Genomic DNA, 18628 nt, shown 5'->3' with positions numbered 1-18628 from the left:
CAACCACAGGGCCTGGGGTGGGGGAGGCAGCTGACATTCACATCCTCAACCCATCACTGGGACTTGCTCATTGGTCAAGGCGAGGTGACGTCAGAGCCCTGGGGTGGGGTGGTGACGCCTGGGGCGTGAGCAGGTGACTGACACCCTTAGAGACCAGAATTCGGGGGGTCCGGGGTGCCGACTGGAGGCTGGCCTGAGAGCAAGGTGGCACAGCGCCCCGCAATGCACTCCCCAGAGGGAGGATGCCCAGGCTCAGCCCCAGACGGGCCTGTGACCTCGGTGCAGTCACATTACCTCGCTGAGCCTCAGAGTCCACACGTGTGACCACGGAGGGGATGAACTAGGTGAACTTTAATCCTTCCAGCTCTTTCTGTGGAACTCACTTGAGTCAGCTTCTTTGTAGAATACACACTGCCATCCGCCTCCCGGGCCTGTTTTGGGGAGACTCCGACACGAAGGCGCTGGCTGTGCGGAAAGGAGCTTTTCGCTCTGTGGGCCTACCCGGGAGCTCTCGGAGGGAGCAGAGGGCATTTCTCTCCCCTTCACCTCCCAGCCACAGGCATCTTAGCTCCTTCCCTACTTGGGGCCCCGGGGAGGATGGTGCTGAGAGAGCACTGAGTTGTTCAGGGCTTACACAGCCCAGGGGCAAGAGAGGAACCAGGCAGAACAGCTTTTATCTGTTTATTTAAAAACAGAATACCATTTTATGTACAAATATGCACATATTTACACAAAATGTACAGACGAGGACCCCAATCTTTGGGCTCCACATTCAAAGTCCTGGGCTGGCTGGGGAGCAGGGGATGCCGTCTCTCCATTGGTCCAGAAATCTAGCAGATTTCAGGCCGAGTAGGGTTTGGGCATTCTGGCTGAGTGTGTTCAGGTGGGCCAGGCAAAAATGCACCGTATCTAACCCCAGCCCAGACCCAAGAAACTTCCAGAAAAGCCCCAGATTAGTGACCCCGAGGCCCGTGGGGGAAAGGAGACATTCTTGACCCCAGTAGCTCCTTCACCCCACCCAAACTCCCCCTCCCTTGGGCTGTAATCACTACCCTGTCTCCCCTACACCACAACCAAGCCAGGAGCCCTTGTCACCCAGACCCCGCAACCCCCCCCAAGGGACCACAGACAACTGCGGATGCAGCTAGGAGGAGAGAGGCGGCCAGGGGAAGGGCCAAGGACCCCACCCCGTCCTCCTGCCAGGGACCCAGGGGCTCACGCCCCAACTCAGACTGCACAGCACCAGGCCCCGTCCCAAGAGCCTGCCTACAGTGAAGGGCCTTAGAAGGAGCACCTTAGAAGGAGCACAGGCACAAACCCCTGCCGGGGTCTGAGCGGGGTCCAGCTTTGCCGACTTCCCCTGCAAGCTGGCCTCACGCTAAACAAACCAACTAATAACAAAGATCCAGCTAAATCAAAAGTTGTGTTTTTTTTGTTTTTTTTAAAGATTTGTTTCTTCTATTAAAAGTATTCGGAGCAGTATTCCTTAAAGACACTCCCCCAGCAGGTTGATTTATAGAAAATACGCACACGCAGCAAGGCCCAGAGGCCACCAGAGGCCACCAGAGGGCCAAGGGCTTCTCCCGGAGGGGTGCTAGTCCCCAGCAGACCCCTGGGCCAGCTGCTTCACGTTCGCCCCTCAGCTCCCAAGTGGTGGGAGCCCGGCTCCCCAACTCAGGAGGCCAGAATCCAGTTCCAGCTATGCCTGCACACCGGGGTCTGACCCACAGTCTCCACCTCTCACCTCCAACCTCTGCATCATTAATACTGCTCTGGGGTCTGAAGAGATAACCTGTGCTTCCGGGTAGGGGTCACACAGCCACGCCATACACAAGCCAAGCCCATCACAGTGCACCTGACTCTGACAGCACGATGTGCAGCACGGGCACGGGTGCCCCTACACACACACACGCACACATGCACACGCACGCGCACACACACGCACACACACGCACACACAAGGGGGGCGGGGAGGACTCGACCAGCAGAAGCTCCCATTGTCGAACAGAAGGGCTGGAGGAAAGGTCGAGCAGTCAGTGGGACACGGGGAGCATCTTCCTCAAGAGATAAGATGTGGAGGGAGGGCCCCCCGTGATGAGCAGAAATTCCCCAGGTCAGCAGAAGGAGCCAGGTTCAGGGGAGGGAGGCAGGCCTGGGTCAGACCAGATGCCCCCGCCCGTTGATGTAGATGCCATTGCCCGTGGGTTTGGCCCGCAGGGTCCCATTCTCTTGAACAAAATGGTTCATGGCTTGTTTGATGCCTTCATCCCGATCTTCCTCCTCTGCCCGCCCAGAGCCCGGAGACAGCAGTTCCGTCTGCGTTTCAATCTCCCTCACCGTGGTCAGCGTGGAATAACTCCGGCCCTCCGGCTCTTCACTCTGGAGACCAAGGGCAGAGGGAGGTCAGGAACCAAGGCAGGGCAGCCAGACAGGACGGGGGCCAGTTGGGTCAGGTCACGTGCAAGCTCAGGGGCTCGGAGCTGGGGGCCGGGAGCAAGTGTCAGGCATGGGGTGGGACAGCCAGAGAACGAAGGCACAGCAGAGATGCCAGGGCTGAGACATGGGGAATGGTGCGGGGCCACTGGCCGCCACATCTGGGATAAGGAGAGGGGCCTGAGGAGACTGGTAGGGACACCGGTGGGGCCGGGGGCCTCACCATCACAGAGCAGCTACTGTTGTCCTTGAGACTATCAGGGTGGCCCTCGGCTCTCAGCCCTACACTCTCCTCCGGCTGTGGGGCCCGGACACGGGGGAGGAGTCAGAACAGGGCTCCGCCTCCTCCCTCCTCCCCTCTCCCCCAGCCCCACCTGTCCGTTCATTCTCCTTGATGCAGACGTCCTCAGCCCCCCACCCAGCCCCGCCCTGGAACCAGGGCTGATGGTGGCTTCCCAGAGCAGCCCCCAGGCCCGTGCTAAAGGGAGCCAGGCGGAGGAGCCCCACGGACCCAAAGCAGCTGTGCCCCCAACTCCACCCTCAGCCCCAGCTGCGAATCAGGGGCCAGACCTGGTGGAAGGCTGTGCTCCTGTTCTGCAGAGGGACCCCCCCCCCGGCCCGGGAATGCACCCAACCTTGGCACACACCTGGCTCCTGGGGTCCGTGTGATGGGAATGCAGCCTCCGGATAGAGTTCTCCCTGGTCAGGGTCAGCTCCTCCTCGCTAGGAAAGACCCGCCCCATTAGCCGCTGAGGGTAGTAGCGGCCTCCCCAGGTGGGCCTAGCTTCGGCCAAGCTTGTGTGAGACCGGGCTGGAGGGGCCGGGCACTGTGCTGTCCCCGCAAGCGTGAGAGTGGCTGCAGGTGGCGGGGTGTGTGTGTGTGCGCGCGCGCACACGCGCATGTGTACAGTGTTCGAGTGTGTGTACCTGGTGATACCCGGGCATGTGGATCTGACCCTCACTCAGCAGTCCGGTTCTCCCCATTCAGCTGTGGAGCAAGCCCTTCTCACTCGCCGAAGGACTCTGCCCACCTCCGGTCCATCCGCTCCTAGTCGTGGCCCCCACCTCCCGCTCACGTCATCTTTGCTCCCAGCTCAGCTCTGCCCGCCCAGGAGCAGCTTGTACTCACTATTTCTGGGTCATCTGCTGAGCTTTGCGCCGATGGTATCGGGACATGAGCACCACCACCACCACCAGTAGGCAGAACAGGAGCGCGGCGATCACGCCCACGACCACCACAGAGGCTGACACCAGGTCCACCTGCTTCCCTGGGGCATCCTGAGGGTCTGCGGGACACAGGCCTCCGTCTGAGGGGCGTGCTCAGATCCCTGACCCACCCCAGCAAACCCTGCCACCTGGTCCCCACCAACACATCCCAAACCCCTCCTCTGCTTGACCCTCAGCAAGGTACGTGCAGTCCCGCCCCTCCGAATCAGCACTCCCCCAATTCCCCCTTTCCGTCTCGCTTGCTAGTGCCCCTCCAAGCCCTGGGCCCAGGCCCCCACGTCTGCCCTGCTGCTTACCGAGAACATCCACGGTGACCTGAGAGTCCCTGGAGGAGAGCTCATTGCTGACGTGGCACACGTAGATGCCACTGTGCTCCGTGGTCAGCGGAGGAAAGCCCAGCGTGTCCCCTTCCGCTCGGACCCCGCTGGGCAGAGGCCCGTCCAACCTGGAGGACAGGGAAGCTGGGGCGGGCGGAGGCGCAGAGGCTGCCACCACCCGACATGCCCAGGCAGCTCTCCACCTCCCTCCCCCATGACGTCACCCAGAGCCGCTGGCTGTTCCCACGGTGCCCCTCCCTCCCCGGGGCAGGTCCAGGCAGAGGTCCCTTCTCCCTGCCGCCCAGCCTGACCCGGGCACCCCCCACACACACCCGGGGCAGATCCACACGCGTGCCATCCCACCGGCTCCCACAGGCATCACGTCATCCAGCGCCGGGTACCAGGCCAGCGTGATATGAGGTCCACACAACGGGACACCCCTTTCCTATCTGGGCTCAGATACACTTGGAAAATGTGACCGCACGGCCCGACACCCGTGATGTTGCACGGCAGGGTGTGAGAACAGAGCCCGAGGCGCGAGGTCACATGTACGGCTCAGCCGCTCACATATGAGCACACGCCTGTCGGGGGCTCACACACGTGCACCCGACCCCTCCCTGAGGCCCCGGACATCTCCGATCCGGCGGAGGCATCCACGAAGCGGGGGTGGTCACAGTGTCGGTTTAAGAGAGGTTACAGCCAGCTGAATCTTTTTGTCTCATCTACTTTCGGCACTCCCATAAATACATAAAATGCTAATATTTAAATACTGTATTATATTTCATAATTTTAAAGTCGGGGGAAAAAACCGAGGACCTACTGGCTTATTCCCTACCAGTGACCACGTACCGTAAACTCCCTGGGGCAAGTCAGTAATAGTCTTTGGTGACCATGCAGATTCTTGCATAGGTCTGAGCATGTGCCCCGATTTATTTGGGGTTCAGGAGATATTGTCCCAGCCCATAAGGAGTACACGGGGGTCCTGCGAGGGCAGGGCCCCGGTCCGGTGCTAGGCCCTCCCCCGGGGGCCAGGCCCTTACCGTGTCCAGTTGTACGAGGGAGGGGGGTGCCCTTCACTCAAGCACTTGAGCGTAGCTCCTTCTCTGCCGACCTGCCACAGCTTTTGGTCTTCAAGGCCCCTCACAGAGGCCTCAGCGAGGACTGGAGTGGGAGGTGGGAGGAGAAAGAAGGGGGATGAGGCTTTTAATCATGCTGTTCCTGATCAGCTCCTCGAAGGACTCCTGCCCTCCCCCTTCTCTGTTTCTCTGTCCTTCTCTACCGCTGAACCAAGCCCAGCCCATCCTTGCTGGGTCCTTGCTGCTCGGCTCCCTTCCCCTCTGAGCTCAGAGTCCACATTCATTGATCTGGGCAAGGAGCCTCTAAGTCCCTCTAAGTCCCTCAGGAAAGGTTCACATCTTTTCTGAATCCCCTGTGGCTGCGAGAGGAGTAAGAGTCACAGAACAGGTGCGCAAAGGCTCCCTGAGTCTCCAAAGGCTTAACAATCCTACTCATTCACACGTTTCATTAACAATCATTTACTGAGGACCTACTTTGTGCCAATGCTGGGTCAGTACGAATAGAAAAGAGGCCTATGCCCGAAGAGGCTCTGGGTTTAATGCCAGGAAATCTTTACCGCTTACTGAGCACCATGTAATGCACGAGGCCTTGTGTGAGATGCTCGGCCGTCGTGGCTTCTATTTCCCATCAGAACCCTGTAAAGTTCATCTAATTATACTCCTTCCGCGGCTGGGGACAATGCAGACGGACAAGACTGAATAACAGCCGGTAAGTAACAGAAGTAGGGCTTCTCCAACCAGCACGAGGGCCAAGCAGTGGGGCTGGCAGTCCTCGGCAAGCCTGTCTGTCTTCGGGTATTTCAAAAAGTGCTTTTTTTTTTAATTTTATTTATTTATTTGACAGAGATAGAGACAGCCAGCAGAGAGGGAACACAAGCAGGGGGAGTGGGAGAGGAAGGAAGCAGGCTCATAGCGGAGGAGCCTGATGTGGAGCTCGATCCCAGAATGCCGGGATCACGCCCTGAGCCGAAGGCAGACGCCCCACGACTGAGCCACCCAGGCGCCCCTCAAAAAGTGCTTTCAGGGGCGCCTGGGTGGCGCAGTCGTTAAGCGTCTGCCTTCAGCTCAGGGCGTGATCCCGGAGTTCTGGGATCGAGCCCCACATCAGGCTCCTCCGCTATGAGCCTGCTTCCTCCTCTCCCACTCCCCCTGCTTGTGTTCCCTCTCTCGCTGGCTGTCTCTCTGTCAAATAAATAAAATTAAAAAAAAAAAAAAGTGCTTTCAATCCCATGTTCATAACCGATTCTCCCACCAGCCCTGTGCAGCAGGGCAATCTCCTTTGTAAACAGGAGGACACTAAAGGTCAGAAGGTCAGAGGGGTCTGAGCGACCTGCTAAGGTCACCTGTGATGGGGTCCTGGTCGTCTACCTTTGCACTAGAGCTCTCTCGGCCATACAAGGGGGCCTTGGGGATCCAGCCTGGCCACACGGGGGTGGCTCAGGGTCTCTCTGACCAAGATCCAAGTACTCACAGGCCACTTGGAGGACGTGGGTGATCCTCTGGTCCTGGAGCAGGCCAGGGTGGGACACCACGCAGGTGAGCGGCTGCCCATTCATGCTGCGGCTGGGCACCAGGTGGAACTCTGAAGTGACAGCCGCTGAGCGGGAGTGCTTGAAGGCGCGGCTGGATGCTGTGCCCTTGACCTCCGTGTCCCAGGTCACGCTGGGGGCTGGGCTGCCTTCTGCCGTGCAGGAGGCTGCCAGCGTCAGGCCCTGGCCCTCTTCTAGCGCTGGCCCGGGGTTCAATGAGGGCAGGGGAGGCACTGCAGGTGGTGGGAGGCAGGGGTCACGGTCAGCACACCCATGAGGAGGCCGTGCCCTGTCCCAGCTCAGTCTTACACAGGCAAACATTTTCAGGCTCTTTTTCTTCTCTTATTTCACCAACATAGACACCAGATGAGTGGTAGAATTTCAGCTGACTTTGTACCTTTCTCTATTGTTTGATTTTTTTTTACCATGAGCATGGATCATTTTTTATTAAACATAATGAAGTTGGGGCACATGGGTGGCACAGCGGTTAAGCGTCTGCCTTCAGCTCAGGGCGTGATCCCGGCTTTGTGGGATCGAGCCCCACATCAGGCTCTTCCGCTATGAGCCTGCTTCTTCCTCTCCCCCTCCCCCTGCTTGTTCCCTCTCTCGCTGGCTGTCTCTCTCTGTCAAATAAATAAATAAAATCTTTAAAAAAAAAAAAACATAATGAAGTAAATAAAAAACTAACCAGACAGCATCTATATCCTAATAATCACAGCCACCACCTGGTAAAGCCCTTACTATGTGCCAGGTATTGTGCTAAACACTTTATAAATGTTATTTCACTTAATCCCGTCAACAGACCAGCAAAGTAGGGATCATTACCCCTGTTTTACAAGAGAGGAAACTGAAGTTTGGGAAGGCTAAATGATTTGTCCCAGACCATCAGCTGTAAGGGGACGAAGCCTAGATTCACCCTCAGGATTTTCACCCCCAAGGCTAGTGTTACAAAGTTCCATGTGGATAAAGGGAAACTAAAGGCCTTTATTTATTTATTTTTTTATCTTCCTAACATGACCAGCTCAAGCACAGAAAGGAAAACACTTCACTAGACCACAGGTCTGGGGCATCCATGGACCACGAGAGCCCACAGTGCAAAGCAATGGTTTAAAAGTGACTGTGATTTCCAATCCAACCACATTCACAGAAGGTCCAGGTCAAGAAAGGTATCAGCCAGGCTGGTCAGAGCTGGGGCCCCGTGTCCATATCTCAGCCCATGTTTTAAAACCATGGAACCCAGGATGGCGAGCGAGGCTGTGAATGAGTGCTTTCGGGAGAACTGCTGCAGAAACTAGCCAGTGTAGCTTCCAGAAGAGGGGGTGGGGTGGGAATGACAAAGATCCTCAGCCCTTTGAAGGCTGGGGTGCAGAAGACAGAATGAGCCTGGGCCACATTGCTTCGGAGGGTCAAAGTGACCAAGGTGGGACGTTCAGAACGTTCTAATAAATGGACTCTTCCCCAAGGCTGACAGAGCTGTAGGTAGCAAGCTGTTGAGGTCACCTGGGGAGAATTCCTAGACTGGGTGGAAGGATGGCCTGGAGGAGACTCCCTCAACCTTGCAGGCCCTTCCTCCCCTCTTATTTGGGCTCTCCTCCGGCCGTGCATTTCTGCAGACCCCATCTCTGCGTCCACCCCGCTTCTGCCTTCGAAGGCCCGAACGCAGCCCGGGGCCCCTGCACACGCAGCACCCCCCAACCACAGCCGGCGGCCCCACTTACCCAGCACGCGGAGCCGCAGCCGCGCCTGGAAGCTGCCGGCGGGGAAGGTGCTGACGCGGCACTCGTACTCGCCCTCATCCGCCTGCACCGCGTTGCGCAGAAGCACCGAGCCGTCCAGGGGGCTCCGTGGGGGCGGCGGCTGCTCCACGCGGCCCTCGTAGGCCTCGCCCACGTGCAGCCCGTATTGGAAGTGCAGCAGCGCCAGCTCCCGGGGCCCCTCGCCCGCGTCCACCCGAGCCCAGGCCACCTGCCCCACCTGCTCGCTGGGGTCCCCGCGGTAGAAGCAGGGCAGCTTGGCGTCCTGGCCCAGCACCACCGTCACCAGGTCCGCGGTCTCCAGCTCGCCCGGCCGGCACCGGCCTGCAGGGGGCGGACAGGAGGGGCCAATATTAGGGGTGCCGCAGAACCCGGGGGTGGGGGTGGGGGTGCGGGGACACTTATGCATGATGACAGCGAAGGCCACCAGAACTCCTGGGGCACTTTCTGCCTGCCAAGTATTTCGTCCATTACCTCATTAGATGCACAAAACCTTCCCAAGAGGTGGGCGTCATTATCACCATTTAACAGATGAGGAAACTGAGACCCAGAGACAGGAAGTGCTTGCCTTAGGCCACCAGGTCGCGGGCTGCAAGAGTCACACCCTCTCCCAGCCCAGGACTGTGTCCAGGGCAATTGTGAGGTGGGAGGCTCTAACCAGAAGAGACACCCAGCCTCTGCCCTCAGGGAGTTCACGGTCCTTTCCGGGGAAATGGATTTTAGGCACACAAAGACCGGGGAAGCCAGGGATAAACTGTCACAGAAGGTTCAACCTACCAAGGGGGGTGGGGCAGGGAAGTGAATGCTTTCAGGAGGTGTGGCCAGGAGCCAAGGCAGGGGTCGAAAACAGTTGGCGTCTAGGATGGGGCGTGTAGTGTGGGAAGGGTCCATCCCAAGAGGCCCTTCAGAACATTCTTTTCATGGCTTGAAGATGAGAGACCTGGATTCCCAGAGAGAAGAAGGTATCCATGTGGGAGGAATGGCACGAACCGAGGCTCAGAGACAGGAATGAGCAAGTCACTGAAGACAGACCCCAGGTCAGAGGCCCAGAGAAATGAGGTCAGGGCAGACACACAGCGATGACGGTCCGATGGGGAGCCAGACGCAAAGGAGCAGAGAAAGGGACCAGCGAGGAAAGGCGAGTGCGACGTGGGTCAACGAAGATCAGTAACAGAGCGCCCCAGGGTAGCTCTCGTGTCCCCTCCTTTTCAAAGAAGGATCCCTTCCTTGCTCTCATGGAACCTGAAATCTGGTCAGGAGGAAGCAATACATTTGCGGACAAACACGGAAAGGTGTGACGGTCTCGGATTTAGTGCTCAGTGGTGTGTGGCAGGCTGGCTGTGGGATGGGACAGTCACTGGGGACCTGAGTCCTGCGGGAGGGCCTCATGCAGGAGCTGGGTAGGACCTGGAGGGGAAGAGACCCGGAAGGGGATTCCAGGTGAGGGGCCAGGGTGGGCAAACCCGAGAGGTGGAGAGGCTGGCTGGTTCAGGAAGCAGAGAGGGAAGGACGCACCTAAGGCAGAGGGTGTGTGTTGAGCAGGCGTGGGACACGAGGCCGGGCCTTCCACACCAGGCAAAGGAAGTCATGGGGAATCACGGCAGTGAGGGGCCAGTGGGGACGTGTCCTCCGACTAGAAAGTAGGGACCCCGAAGACCCGAGACTCGCTAGGGACCCTTCGTGCTGTGGGACGGGGAGGAAGGAGACAGCCCTGGGGGAGACTTGGCAGGATTTGATCACTGACCAGAAGGAGAGACGAAAGACAAACGACAGACAAATCCTGGGTTTCTGGGATGAGTGACTTAGGAGGGAGGCAGGGCCTGGGGAAGCTCAGGGTCAGGAAGAAATAAATGTGGAGCCGTGGAATAAAGCGTGGGAAGCGTAGGGCTGGGGGCGGAGTGAGGGCTCCCTCTGGGATGGCAAGAGCTCCTTGCCTTGGAACGGACACCCGGCAAGTGCACAGCCCCAGAAGAGCAGGGCCCCTGCCTCTGGCCAGCAAGCAGACGCCTCGCTCACACTGTGCCCCTCCTGGAAGGCCCTCCTCCCTATGTCTGGGAGCTCGTACTCATCACTGTCTGGGTAACTCCCAGTCATCCTTTAGGACTCCGCTTAGACATCACTTCCTCCAGAGTCCTCCCTCCCCCACCCCTCCCCACCTCCACCTCGGGCAGGGTGAGGTGCCCTTCCCCTCTTCTGCCCTAGCGCCCTGCTCTCACCTCACCATCTTACTTTATCCCCGATGGCGTTCGCTCTTTTCTTGTCTGCTCCCCACACCAGACAGAGCTCCCTGAGAGTAGAAACTGGGTCTCACATCACACAGGGAAACCCGGTTTCTGATTTAGTGTTCAGTGGCATGTGGTCAGCATTCTTGGTGTGTAATTGGTGCCCGATACGTTTTACTGACTGAATGAATGAATGAGAGAGAGAGAGAGAGAGAGAGAGGGAGAAGAAGGAAAGGGTAGAAGGAAGAGGAATGAATCTTTGCTTGGGCTGGGCAGACAGGGAGGGGGTTGGCATGGCAACCAGGGGCGGAGGCAGGGTAGGCTGGCTCCTTGGGTTCCCTGCCAAGGGAGCAGCTCCGGACTGACGGCACATGGGGAGAAAGGCGTGGACGGAGGGGGCAGTTATGGAGCGGGATGGGGAAGGCCCCTAGAGTGGGCCAGGGGGTTCCAGGGAGGCAGAGCCCGGGCCCGGGGAAGGGGGTCCCAGGGCCTTGCTAGGAGGGGTGGAAGGAGGGAAGATGCTGTTGGGAGGACCTGAACAGGACGGGACAGACCTGCAGGGCCAGATACCAGGGCCCTGACCTGCCTAAGCTGGTCTTGGTCCCACCCAGCCCAGCCTGGGAGTCCAGCTAACTACCCGCACCCCTCCCAGACACCTCCTCCTGGCGCTGGAGGGAGCAGGGCTGCAGAGGAGGGGCTGGAGGTGGGCTTGAGATCGGGGCTCATCCCTCCCCGCACATCCTCTGCTTCAGACGCTGGTGTCTGTGGGCCCACGGCTCCCCAGCCCTGCACCACCGGGACGCTCAGACCTTCCTAAAGACTGTTTCTGGGACAATGTCAGAGGGCATAGTTTCCATCCCTATCCCTACATTACAACTAATCCCCCACGTTTTCCCCGACCTATACCTTCTTCAGGGCACAACAGGCATATGCCTGAGTCGCAATCCTCCACGTCCCTCCCTGTGAGATCCCCACTCCCCAGGCACAAGCCCAAGCTTTGCAGGATGACGCACCCAGGAGAAGAGGAGAGTCCCTTCAGGACCTCTCCCACAGCCCCCCACGGTCCTAAATCCACTATTCGGCGGTAGCATCTCAGCTGGGGGCAGCACCTTTCTCCAGTTCATGCACACACACACACACACGCACACACGCACACACACGCACATGCATGCACGTATGCACAGGCTGCCAACAGAAGGAAGAGAGAACTTGGGCCCTAGAATCCCTGGCCTGGGCTAACTGGACCCATAAGCCCCGACTTCCAGGCCAGGGCAGGCCAGGACTGCCTCCTCCTCCTCTCCCCCACCCAGTGCCTGCCCGGCGTCAGCATGATGATGTCACCAGAGCAAAGGAGACACACCGCCTGTCTGGTGAGGTCACCCTGCGGGCAGGTAGTTGCCAGGCCGGGCCAAGCCCACGGAACCTTCTGCAGCAAATTGTTTGCTGAGGCCCGTGGACTCTGCTGGCTGGGCATTCCTCCCTCTGACCGTCCCCACCCCTCCTCCCGGGAGCACCAGGACGCTGGTCAGGAGCCGTGATTCAGATGCTGCTGCACAACAGCCCGCCTAGCCACAGCCGCCACCAGCCACCACCTTGCGCAAGGGGAAGAACAGGCCCAACTGGCCAGACGGGATCCCTGCCCTCAGCCTCCCCCACCCCTGGCCAGGCCCCCTCTTTGGGGCCCTGCCCTCTGTGTACCCCGCCCGCTCCCAGACAGGCCCTCTGTTCTGGGCCTGGGTTGGCCGCCTGCTCCCCCCCCCACCCCGCCACGCTGGGCCTGGGTCCCAGCTTTCCTCTGGGGTGAGGCCCGGACTCTGATCTCAGAAGGGGACACTGAGGCTGGCAGCCACCGATCACAGTGTCTTTGGGGAAGGAGGTTGCCCTTTAGGAGGGGCCTTTCTCCATCAGTACCCCTGGTGGTGCAGAGAGGGGTACGCACTGGGCCTAGAGGAGGGTCTGTGAGGAGGAGGGAGGGAGGGAGTCGGTGTGAGCTTCCAAGTCTGAACCTAGGACCTCTTCCGGACAGGGCCTCGCAGCGCTCAGGGCTGGGCTCACAAGGGAGGCCGGCTCCTTGCTTGAACTGGGGAGTGTTTCGCACCTGTACGCGCTCACGTCCTATCCTTAGGGAAGTGGAGGTGCTCATCCGCGTCGGGAGAGAGGATCCACGCAGGGGCGCGTGCGTGTGAGCGTGTGCGTCTCACGTGCCCGCGTGCACGGTGCGCGATCCCGGCCCGCGGGACGCCGGACACAGAGTAAATGTTTTGATGTCGGTGTCTCTGGGCTGCCACATGTCTGTCTGCCCCAGCTGCCCTTGGTCAGTGCTGTGTGGCTCTGTGCCTTTGCCCCTGCGTCCCAGCTGGAGTGTCGCCAGGCACCCCTCCCCACCTCACCCCAGACTTGAGGGCAGATCCATCTCAGGTGGAGGTAGGTACCCGGGATGAGGTCACTGTCCCTCCAGGTGATGGGAAATTGCCATCCAGGGCTCCCCGGCAGAACAAAACAAAAGCTCACCCTACCCTTGCTCCTCAGGTTCCTACTAGAAGGACTCCCACCCTTCTCACCACTCCCCCCCGCCCGGGGCCCCCCTAGCGCCTCTGGCCCCCCAGGAGGCCTCTCCCTGGGAATCTGTCAGGCCTCTGCTGCTGCCACCACCAGAAAAACCAGCTCCAGCTCCAGGCCTGGGGTAGGGGCTGTCTGGTGTGGGTTTGGTGGGAAGGGGGGCAACTGGCCTAGGGCTAAGGGGAGGGGTCCAAGCTGGGGGGGGCTTATTCTCCTTTGTTAACTCTTGCCTCCCCTCACCCCACAGCAGCGGCCTCTACCAGACTGAGCTGGAAGATGTGGGAGATTTCGGGGTAAGAAAGGACCTGGGAGGAGCCCCGAAGCCCCCCATTCAGGACAGGTGGCATCGACAAGCTGCGAGCCCGTTTTCTTCCACCCTTCCCCCCATAGCCTTGGCCTTGGAGTGCTAAGGAACTCTGAAAGCCAGGAGATTCTCCTTCTGCCTTCATCCCCGTCCCTCACTTAGCCCCCATTGTCCTAAGCCCCCCAGCTTAGTGAGAGCTTCCCAACCCGGGCAAAGTGCCCACCCACAGATTAGTGTCTGGGGAGGGGGGCCACACCAATCCCAAAGGGAGGCGAGAACAATGCAGGAGGACAGGCCTTGAGGCAGCCCGGCTCTGGCCCAGACACAGCTCCCAGCACAGATAAGTCCCCTAAACCCCCCCGGAGCCAGAGTCTGAGCCTGGCTGAGTCACCACAACAGCCACACTGTGGGTGGGAGACCCAGAATTCGGCTTCTCCCAAACTCCTGAGATCTTAGCCACCCCCCCCGCCCGAAATCCTGCCAGCCAACCCCCCCAAAGTGGGGGCCAGCTCTGCCCCACCCCAAATCATCGCCTCAACCCAGCTCTCAGGGCACACCAGTTTTAAAGGCAAGTGGGGAAAGGTTGGCCAGCAAGCTGTGGGAAAAGCTCATGAGGCCAGAGGCTCCCAGTCCCAGTGAAAGACGGATCAACCCCACCTCCTTCACAGGCCCCCAGCTCTGAACTTGACCTTCGACCTTCATGTTAGATTCAGTTTTCAGATCCAGCCTGGGCTCCTCTCTTCCTTTCCCTCCTGATTCAGCTCCTCACCCCACTCTCAGCCCTTCTCTTGGCTAGCCTTTGGTCAGTGCTCGGGGAAGTTGTGGGGGCCAGAAAGTCAGGGCCTCCTCTCCTCACGAGGCCTGCTCCCTACGGTGGCTGTCCCCCTCAGCCTGGAGGGCTCCAGGGCCCCAACACTGTGCTCTAGAAGCTGGGACCGTGGGCTCTGTGGCAAACTCCTCATTGCCATCTCTGTAGCTGGGGTCCCCTTTGCCCCCCTGAAACACTAGGGTGGCGCCAAGGTCACTGGGGCCACAGGGCTTCCCTGGGATTCTCCTAGTCCCCGCCACCTTGGGTGGGGAAGCCTGTCCCCCTTTCTGGCTTTCCTGGGTTTGGGTAGGTCCTGCAGGAGAGGGCCTGTCCCCCTCTGTAAACAGGAGTAGAAAAGCAGGGATGGAGCCCCTCCCTTTCTAGGAAACTAACCTCAGGTAGAAAGCTGATCCTAATCCTTGGGGGGCAGACCACAGAATTCAGGGAAGCCCTCACCCTCTGGTCCTACAGGACCCAGTTGGGCCCAGACAAAGAGCTAGAAACTAGCATCGTACCTGGGAGGGGTGTCTGTAGATTTGGGCCCCTCAGCCCCAGGGCAGGAGATGGGGGAGGGAGAAGGGAGGGGACCTCACCCGGAAACTCATCCCATTAAGGAGAGACAAAGAGCTGTGGTGTCAGGCGCCTCCCAAGCCTGGGCTCCTCTCCCCGTCAGGGGTGGGGCAGGGCCCTGGGGCTCAGAGCTCTAATGGCCCAGGAGTTGGGGATAGGGGGGTGCACTGATTTGTGCCAGGGCAGGAGCAGAAGGCAGAATCCAGGGTACAGCCACCCTTGGTCCCCACTGAGAGATGGGCCAGGACCTTTCCCCTGCTATCACCACAACCACACTGACCACCTCTTCCAGCACCCAGCACCCTGCCCTCCGTCAGGGGCTGGACAGTCACCCAGCAATAGGACTGCCGGGCTGGAAGGCCCATGGAGATGGTCAGGTCCTACCTCCTGGTCTGCTGAAGTCCACACTCTTAGCTGCCCAAGGTAACCTCGCAAATTAATAGCAGAAAGGGGCCAGAATGCAAGGCTCCTGACTTCCAGTCCAAGGCTTTTCAGAGACAAAAACAGTCCTGCTTCCCAGGGCCGTACACACAGAGAAGCCAGAGTGGGGGGTGGCAGTGGAGGGGGCCATCAGGCTGGGAACTGGTGCTGGGAAGCGAGCGCCAGGCCTCAGAGCACCCCACAGCTGTGCACGGGTCCCAGCAGCCACAGCAGGGTGCGACCTGGGGTAAGCCATGGCACCTGTCCATCAGGCAGTGGGCAAGGTCAGGGTGACGCCCTAACTACGGGAGGCCTCCTCTCCCCTTCCCTGGGCTTCTCTTAGCAAGAACAGCTTTGTGTCCTGGAAAAAGAAGGCAGGGACCATGTCTTGTCCCCACTGCGTCTCCAGCACCTAGTACCCCGGCTGCACCCCGATGTACCAGCCTTTAATGGGCAAGGGTTGGGACACCAGGACACTCACCCTGGTTGTACTTCTAACACTAGTAATCTTTTTTTTTTTGAGGTGGAGAGAGAGAGAGAGAGAGAGGGAGCGCACGCTCGAGCAGTGGGTGGGGGAGGGGCAGAGGGAGAGAGAGAGAGAGAGAGAGAGAGAGAATCTTAAGCAGACTCTATGCCCAGTGTGATCCCAATGCAGAGCCCAACGCCGGGCCTTGATCTCACGACCCTGAGATCATGATCTGAGCTGAAATCAAGAGTCTGACGCTTAACCGACTGAGCCACCCAGGTGCCCCCAACATGGAGTAACCTTAAGATGTCACTTGCCTACCTATCTCTCTCAGTTTTTCCACCTGTAAAATGAGGCAGTTAGAGCAGTGGCCTCTCTGACCCCTTCCATGTCCTGAGACCCCAGGGCTCCATTCTTCAGGGGTGGGTAGATCCCACAGAAAAGTGGCTGCCAAGTTCCCTGGCCCCAGGGACCAGACCCCACCCTCTGGGCCGGAGCAAGTGTGGAGGGTTGTCTGGAAAATAGGAATTGAGACGGGGGTGGGGGGTGGGCAGGGGCTGGAGCTCAGTATCCTGTGATTGGAGACTGGCCCACGACCCTTCCATCCTTCCCCCTGTAGGATCAGAGCAAGAGCAGTGCCCGCCCACCCACACATCTCTGCCCCATTCTCCGCACAGCTTCAGCTGGGGCCAGAGAGGGGAATCAGTGCTGGGCGATGCTGGACAGGAGACCCCCTTGCAACTGTGCCTGGGCCGATCCAGATAGGGCTCTGTCTTCCGAGGACAAAGATTCCTCAGTCACTCATTACCCTGTAAACAGCCTAGGGAATCCCACTGTGGTCTCACTGTGCACACACAGGCATAGACACACACACACACACACACACACACACACACACTCTCTCTCTCTCTCTCCCACTCCGAAGATTATAAATTCCTGTAATTTATACGCATTAGGCAAGAGTGACATAAGGCATCTAGTCAAGAAAATAAGGGGACGGAATAAACAAAAGGAGGCCACACCCTATTGAGAAGTTATCCTACCCTAGACCCCCACTCATCTAAGTATCACGCCCACCTGACCACTTAATAGTGTGCCCAGGGAAAGAGAGGGGCCAGCGTGAAGAGTTTCCTCCTCCCCAGTGTTCTCCCAGCAGGCACTCCAGTCTCGGTAGGTACTCTAGGACATCACAGAGAGGGGAGGAGGAAACAGGAATGCCCCGTCCGCTCTCTGGGCATCAGGCTTCCTGCACCCTGATGGCTGCTAAAACCAGCTCAGCCCTGAGTCAGCCCAGCACCGCTCAGCAGTTTTGGAGCCTGGGGGGTGGCGAAGGAGCCTCCAGGAAGCCCTGGGGTGAGAGGGTACCCACCTGCTCCACCCCCTGCTCACCTTCCCCGGGGTCAGCACGTCTTTTCCCCCAGAGGCAGCTGTGGCTTAGGCAAGGCTGTGGCAGGCGTGGTCGGGGACCCCAGACATAGTGACACGGCCTGGGGCTGAAAGAGGGCACGAAGCGGAAGAGGGACCCTGACTCTTCTGGGGGCACTACGGGCAGCGGGGGTGGGAGAGAGAGATCGGTTCCTCGGTCCAGAGTCAAGGGAAAGAGAATGTTTATGTGTGCGCGTGTCAGTGCGTGCGTGTGTCAGTGCGTGCGTGTGTATGTGTGTGCGTGTGTGTGTGCGTGTCAGTGCGTGTGTGTATGTGTGTGCGTGTGTGTGTATGTGTGTGTGCTGGCTTGGCCTCAGAAGCAAGGGTCCTGATGGTTCAGGCAAGTCCTACCTGTAAATGATGCCAGCAGCAGCAGCAGCAGCAGGGCCTCGGGCCCCCACATCTCGGCTCCCAGGGACAGGGGCATCGGTCAGAAGGCAGAGCTACCCAGTGTTTCTGAAGTTCCACCGAGTTCTCCCTGGGAGCCGGCTCTAGAGCTGGAGAGGGCACCGACCCAAGAGGCAGGAGATCACGGAGTCCTCAGGCACGGCCACCCCTGCCTGTCCCTCTGGGGTCTCTGCTAGGGGACCCAGGCCCCCTCTGCCCACCCAGGTAGAGCTACCCCCAAAAAGCCGTGGTCGGGAGCTCCGAGCTCCCCCAGAGCTGCTTCCCACGCTGTGGCCAACAACGACGGCAGAAACCTGGGAACCTGCTCAGCAGGTCAGAACAGGTGCGTCTCCGGGGGTTGGGCCTGGCACGGAGACTCAGCAGCCACCGCCCCCACGGCCTGGGCTGGCTGATGGGCGCCAAGGAGGGAGGGAAGGAGGGAAGGACCTGGCGGGGGGATCCCATCTTCAGCTGCAGGCTTTACCTGGCAGCATGGAAGGCGTTGGGAAGGGAGAGGCCGGGGGGCGGGGTAGAAGAAGGCCGAGGGTGGCTCAAAGTGGGAGGCACCGGGCCAGGAGGAACAGGGGCAAGGCCCTTGTAGGTGGAAAGGAACCCAAGCATCCCACACCCCAGCCAGCCTTGCTGCCTCCCCAGGGCCTTGCCAAGTTCCCCAATCTCCTGGAGGGGCTCAGCTTTGAAGCTGAGAATCAGAGAAGAGCAGAACTGAGAAGTACAGTACTGGCCCATAGACCTCATTCTTCAGAAGAGAAGAAAGGCCCAGAGAGGGGAACGGGCTTGCTGGAGGACACACAGTTTTGACAGTAACACGGTTTGCTTGGACATCTCCATCCTGAGACAGGGATCTAGTTCAATGACCCCAGCGAAGGAGCTTAAGGGACACCCTCCTGGATCCCACCATCTATAGGAGAACCCTAAGGACTGACCGAGAAATTAGCCCCACAGATTCCTGATCTCCCTCGTGGAACCCTCTCTCAGCTTCAGCACCTCCCTGTTACCTGGCCAGGAGTCCCAAAAGTGCATCAGCACAACTCTCCATGGTTCCTTTTACCCTTTTATCCTATGGTCACGGGACGAGAGCACATGTCTGGACTTTGCAAGGGTAATCTTCAT

The 18628-nt window shown here is 59.2% G+C and overlaps 1 protein-coding gene across 2 annotated transcripts; it reads right to left on the bottom strand.

Annotated features, from left to right (window-relative positions):
• Window positions 1-667: 667 nt before the first annotated feature.
• Window positions 668-18549, bottom strand: NECTIN4 (nectin cell adhesion molecule 4). 2 transcript variants are annotated; one of them, XM_034667275.1, is made up of 9 exons: window positions 17462-18548; window positions 8301-8660; window positions 6525-6815; window positions 5018-5138; window positions 3957-4105; window positions 3563-3719; window positions 3081-3156; window positions 2657-2731; window positions 668-2379 (listed from the first exon to the last, which is right to left on the bottom strand). In XM_034667275.1, exons 1-9 carry the CDS (start codon window positions 17535-17537, stop codon window positions 2158-2160), a joined length of 1527 nt encoding a protein of 508 aa, XP_034523166.1. In that variant the 5' UTR covers window positions 17538-18548; the 3' UTR covers window positions 668-2157. The 2 variants fall into 2 exon arrangements, with proteins under 2 accessions (XP_034523166.1, XP_034523167.1); XM_034667276.1 differs by lacking the exon at window positions 2657-2731 and having other exon boundaries at window positions 17462-18549.
• Window positions 18550-18628: the final 79 nt, after the last annotated feature.

Source organism: Ailuropoda melanoleuca, chromosome 8 (genome assembly GCF_002007445.2).
Source record: "Ailuropoda melanoleuca isolate Jingjing chromosome 8, ASM200744v2, whole genome shotgun sequence".
Classification (NCBI taxonomy): domain Eukaryota; kingdom Metazoa; phylum Chordata; class Mammalia; order Carnivora; family Ursidae; genus Ailuropoda; species Ailuropoda melanoleuca.
The sequence above is the reverse complement of the archived record's forward strand: the minus strand, read 5'-3'. Positions and strand labels throughout refer to the sequence as shown.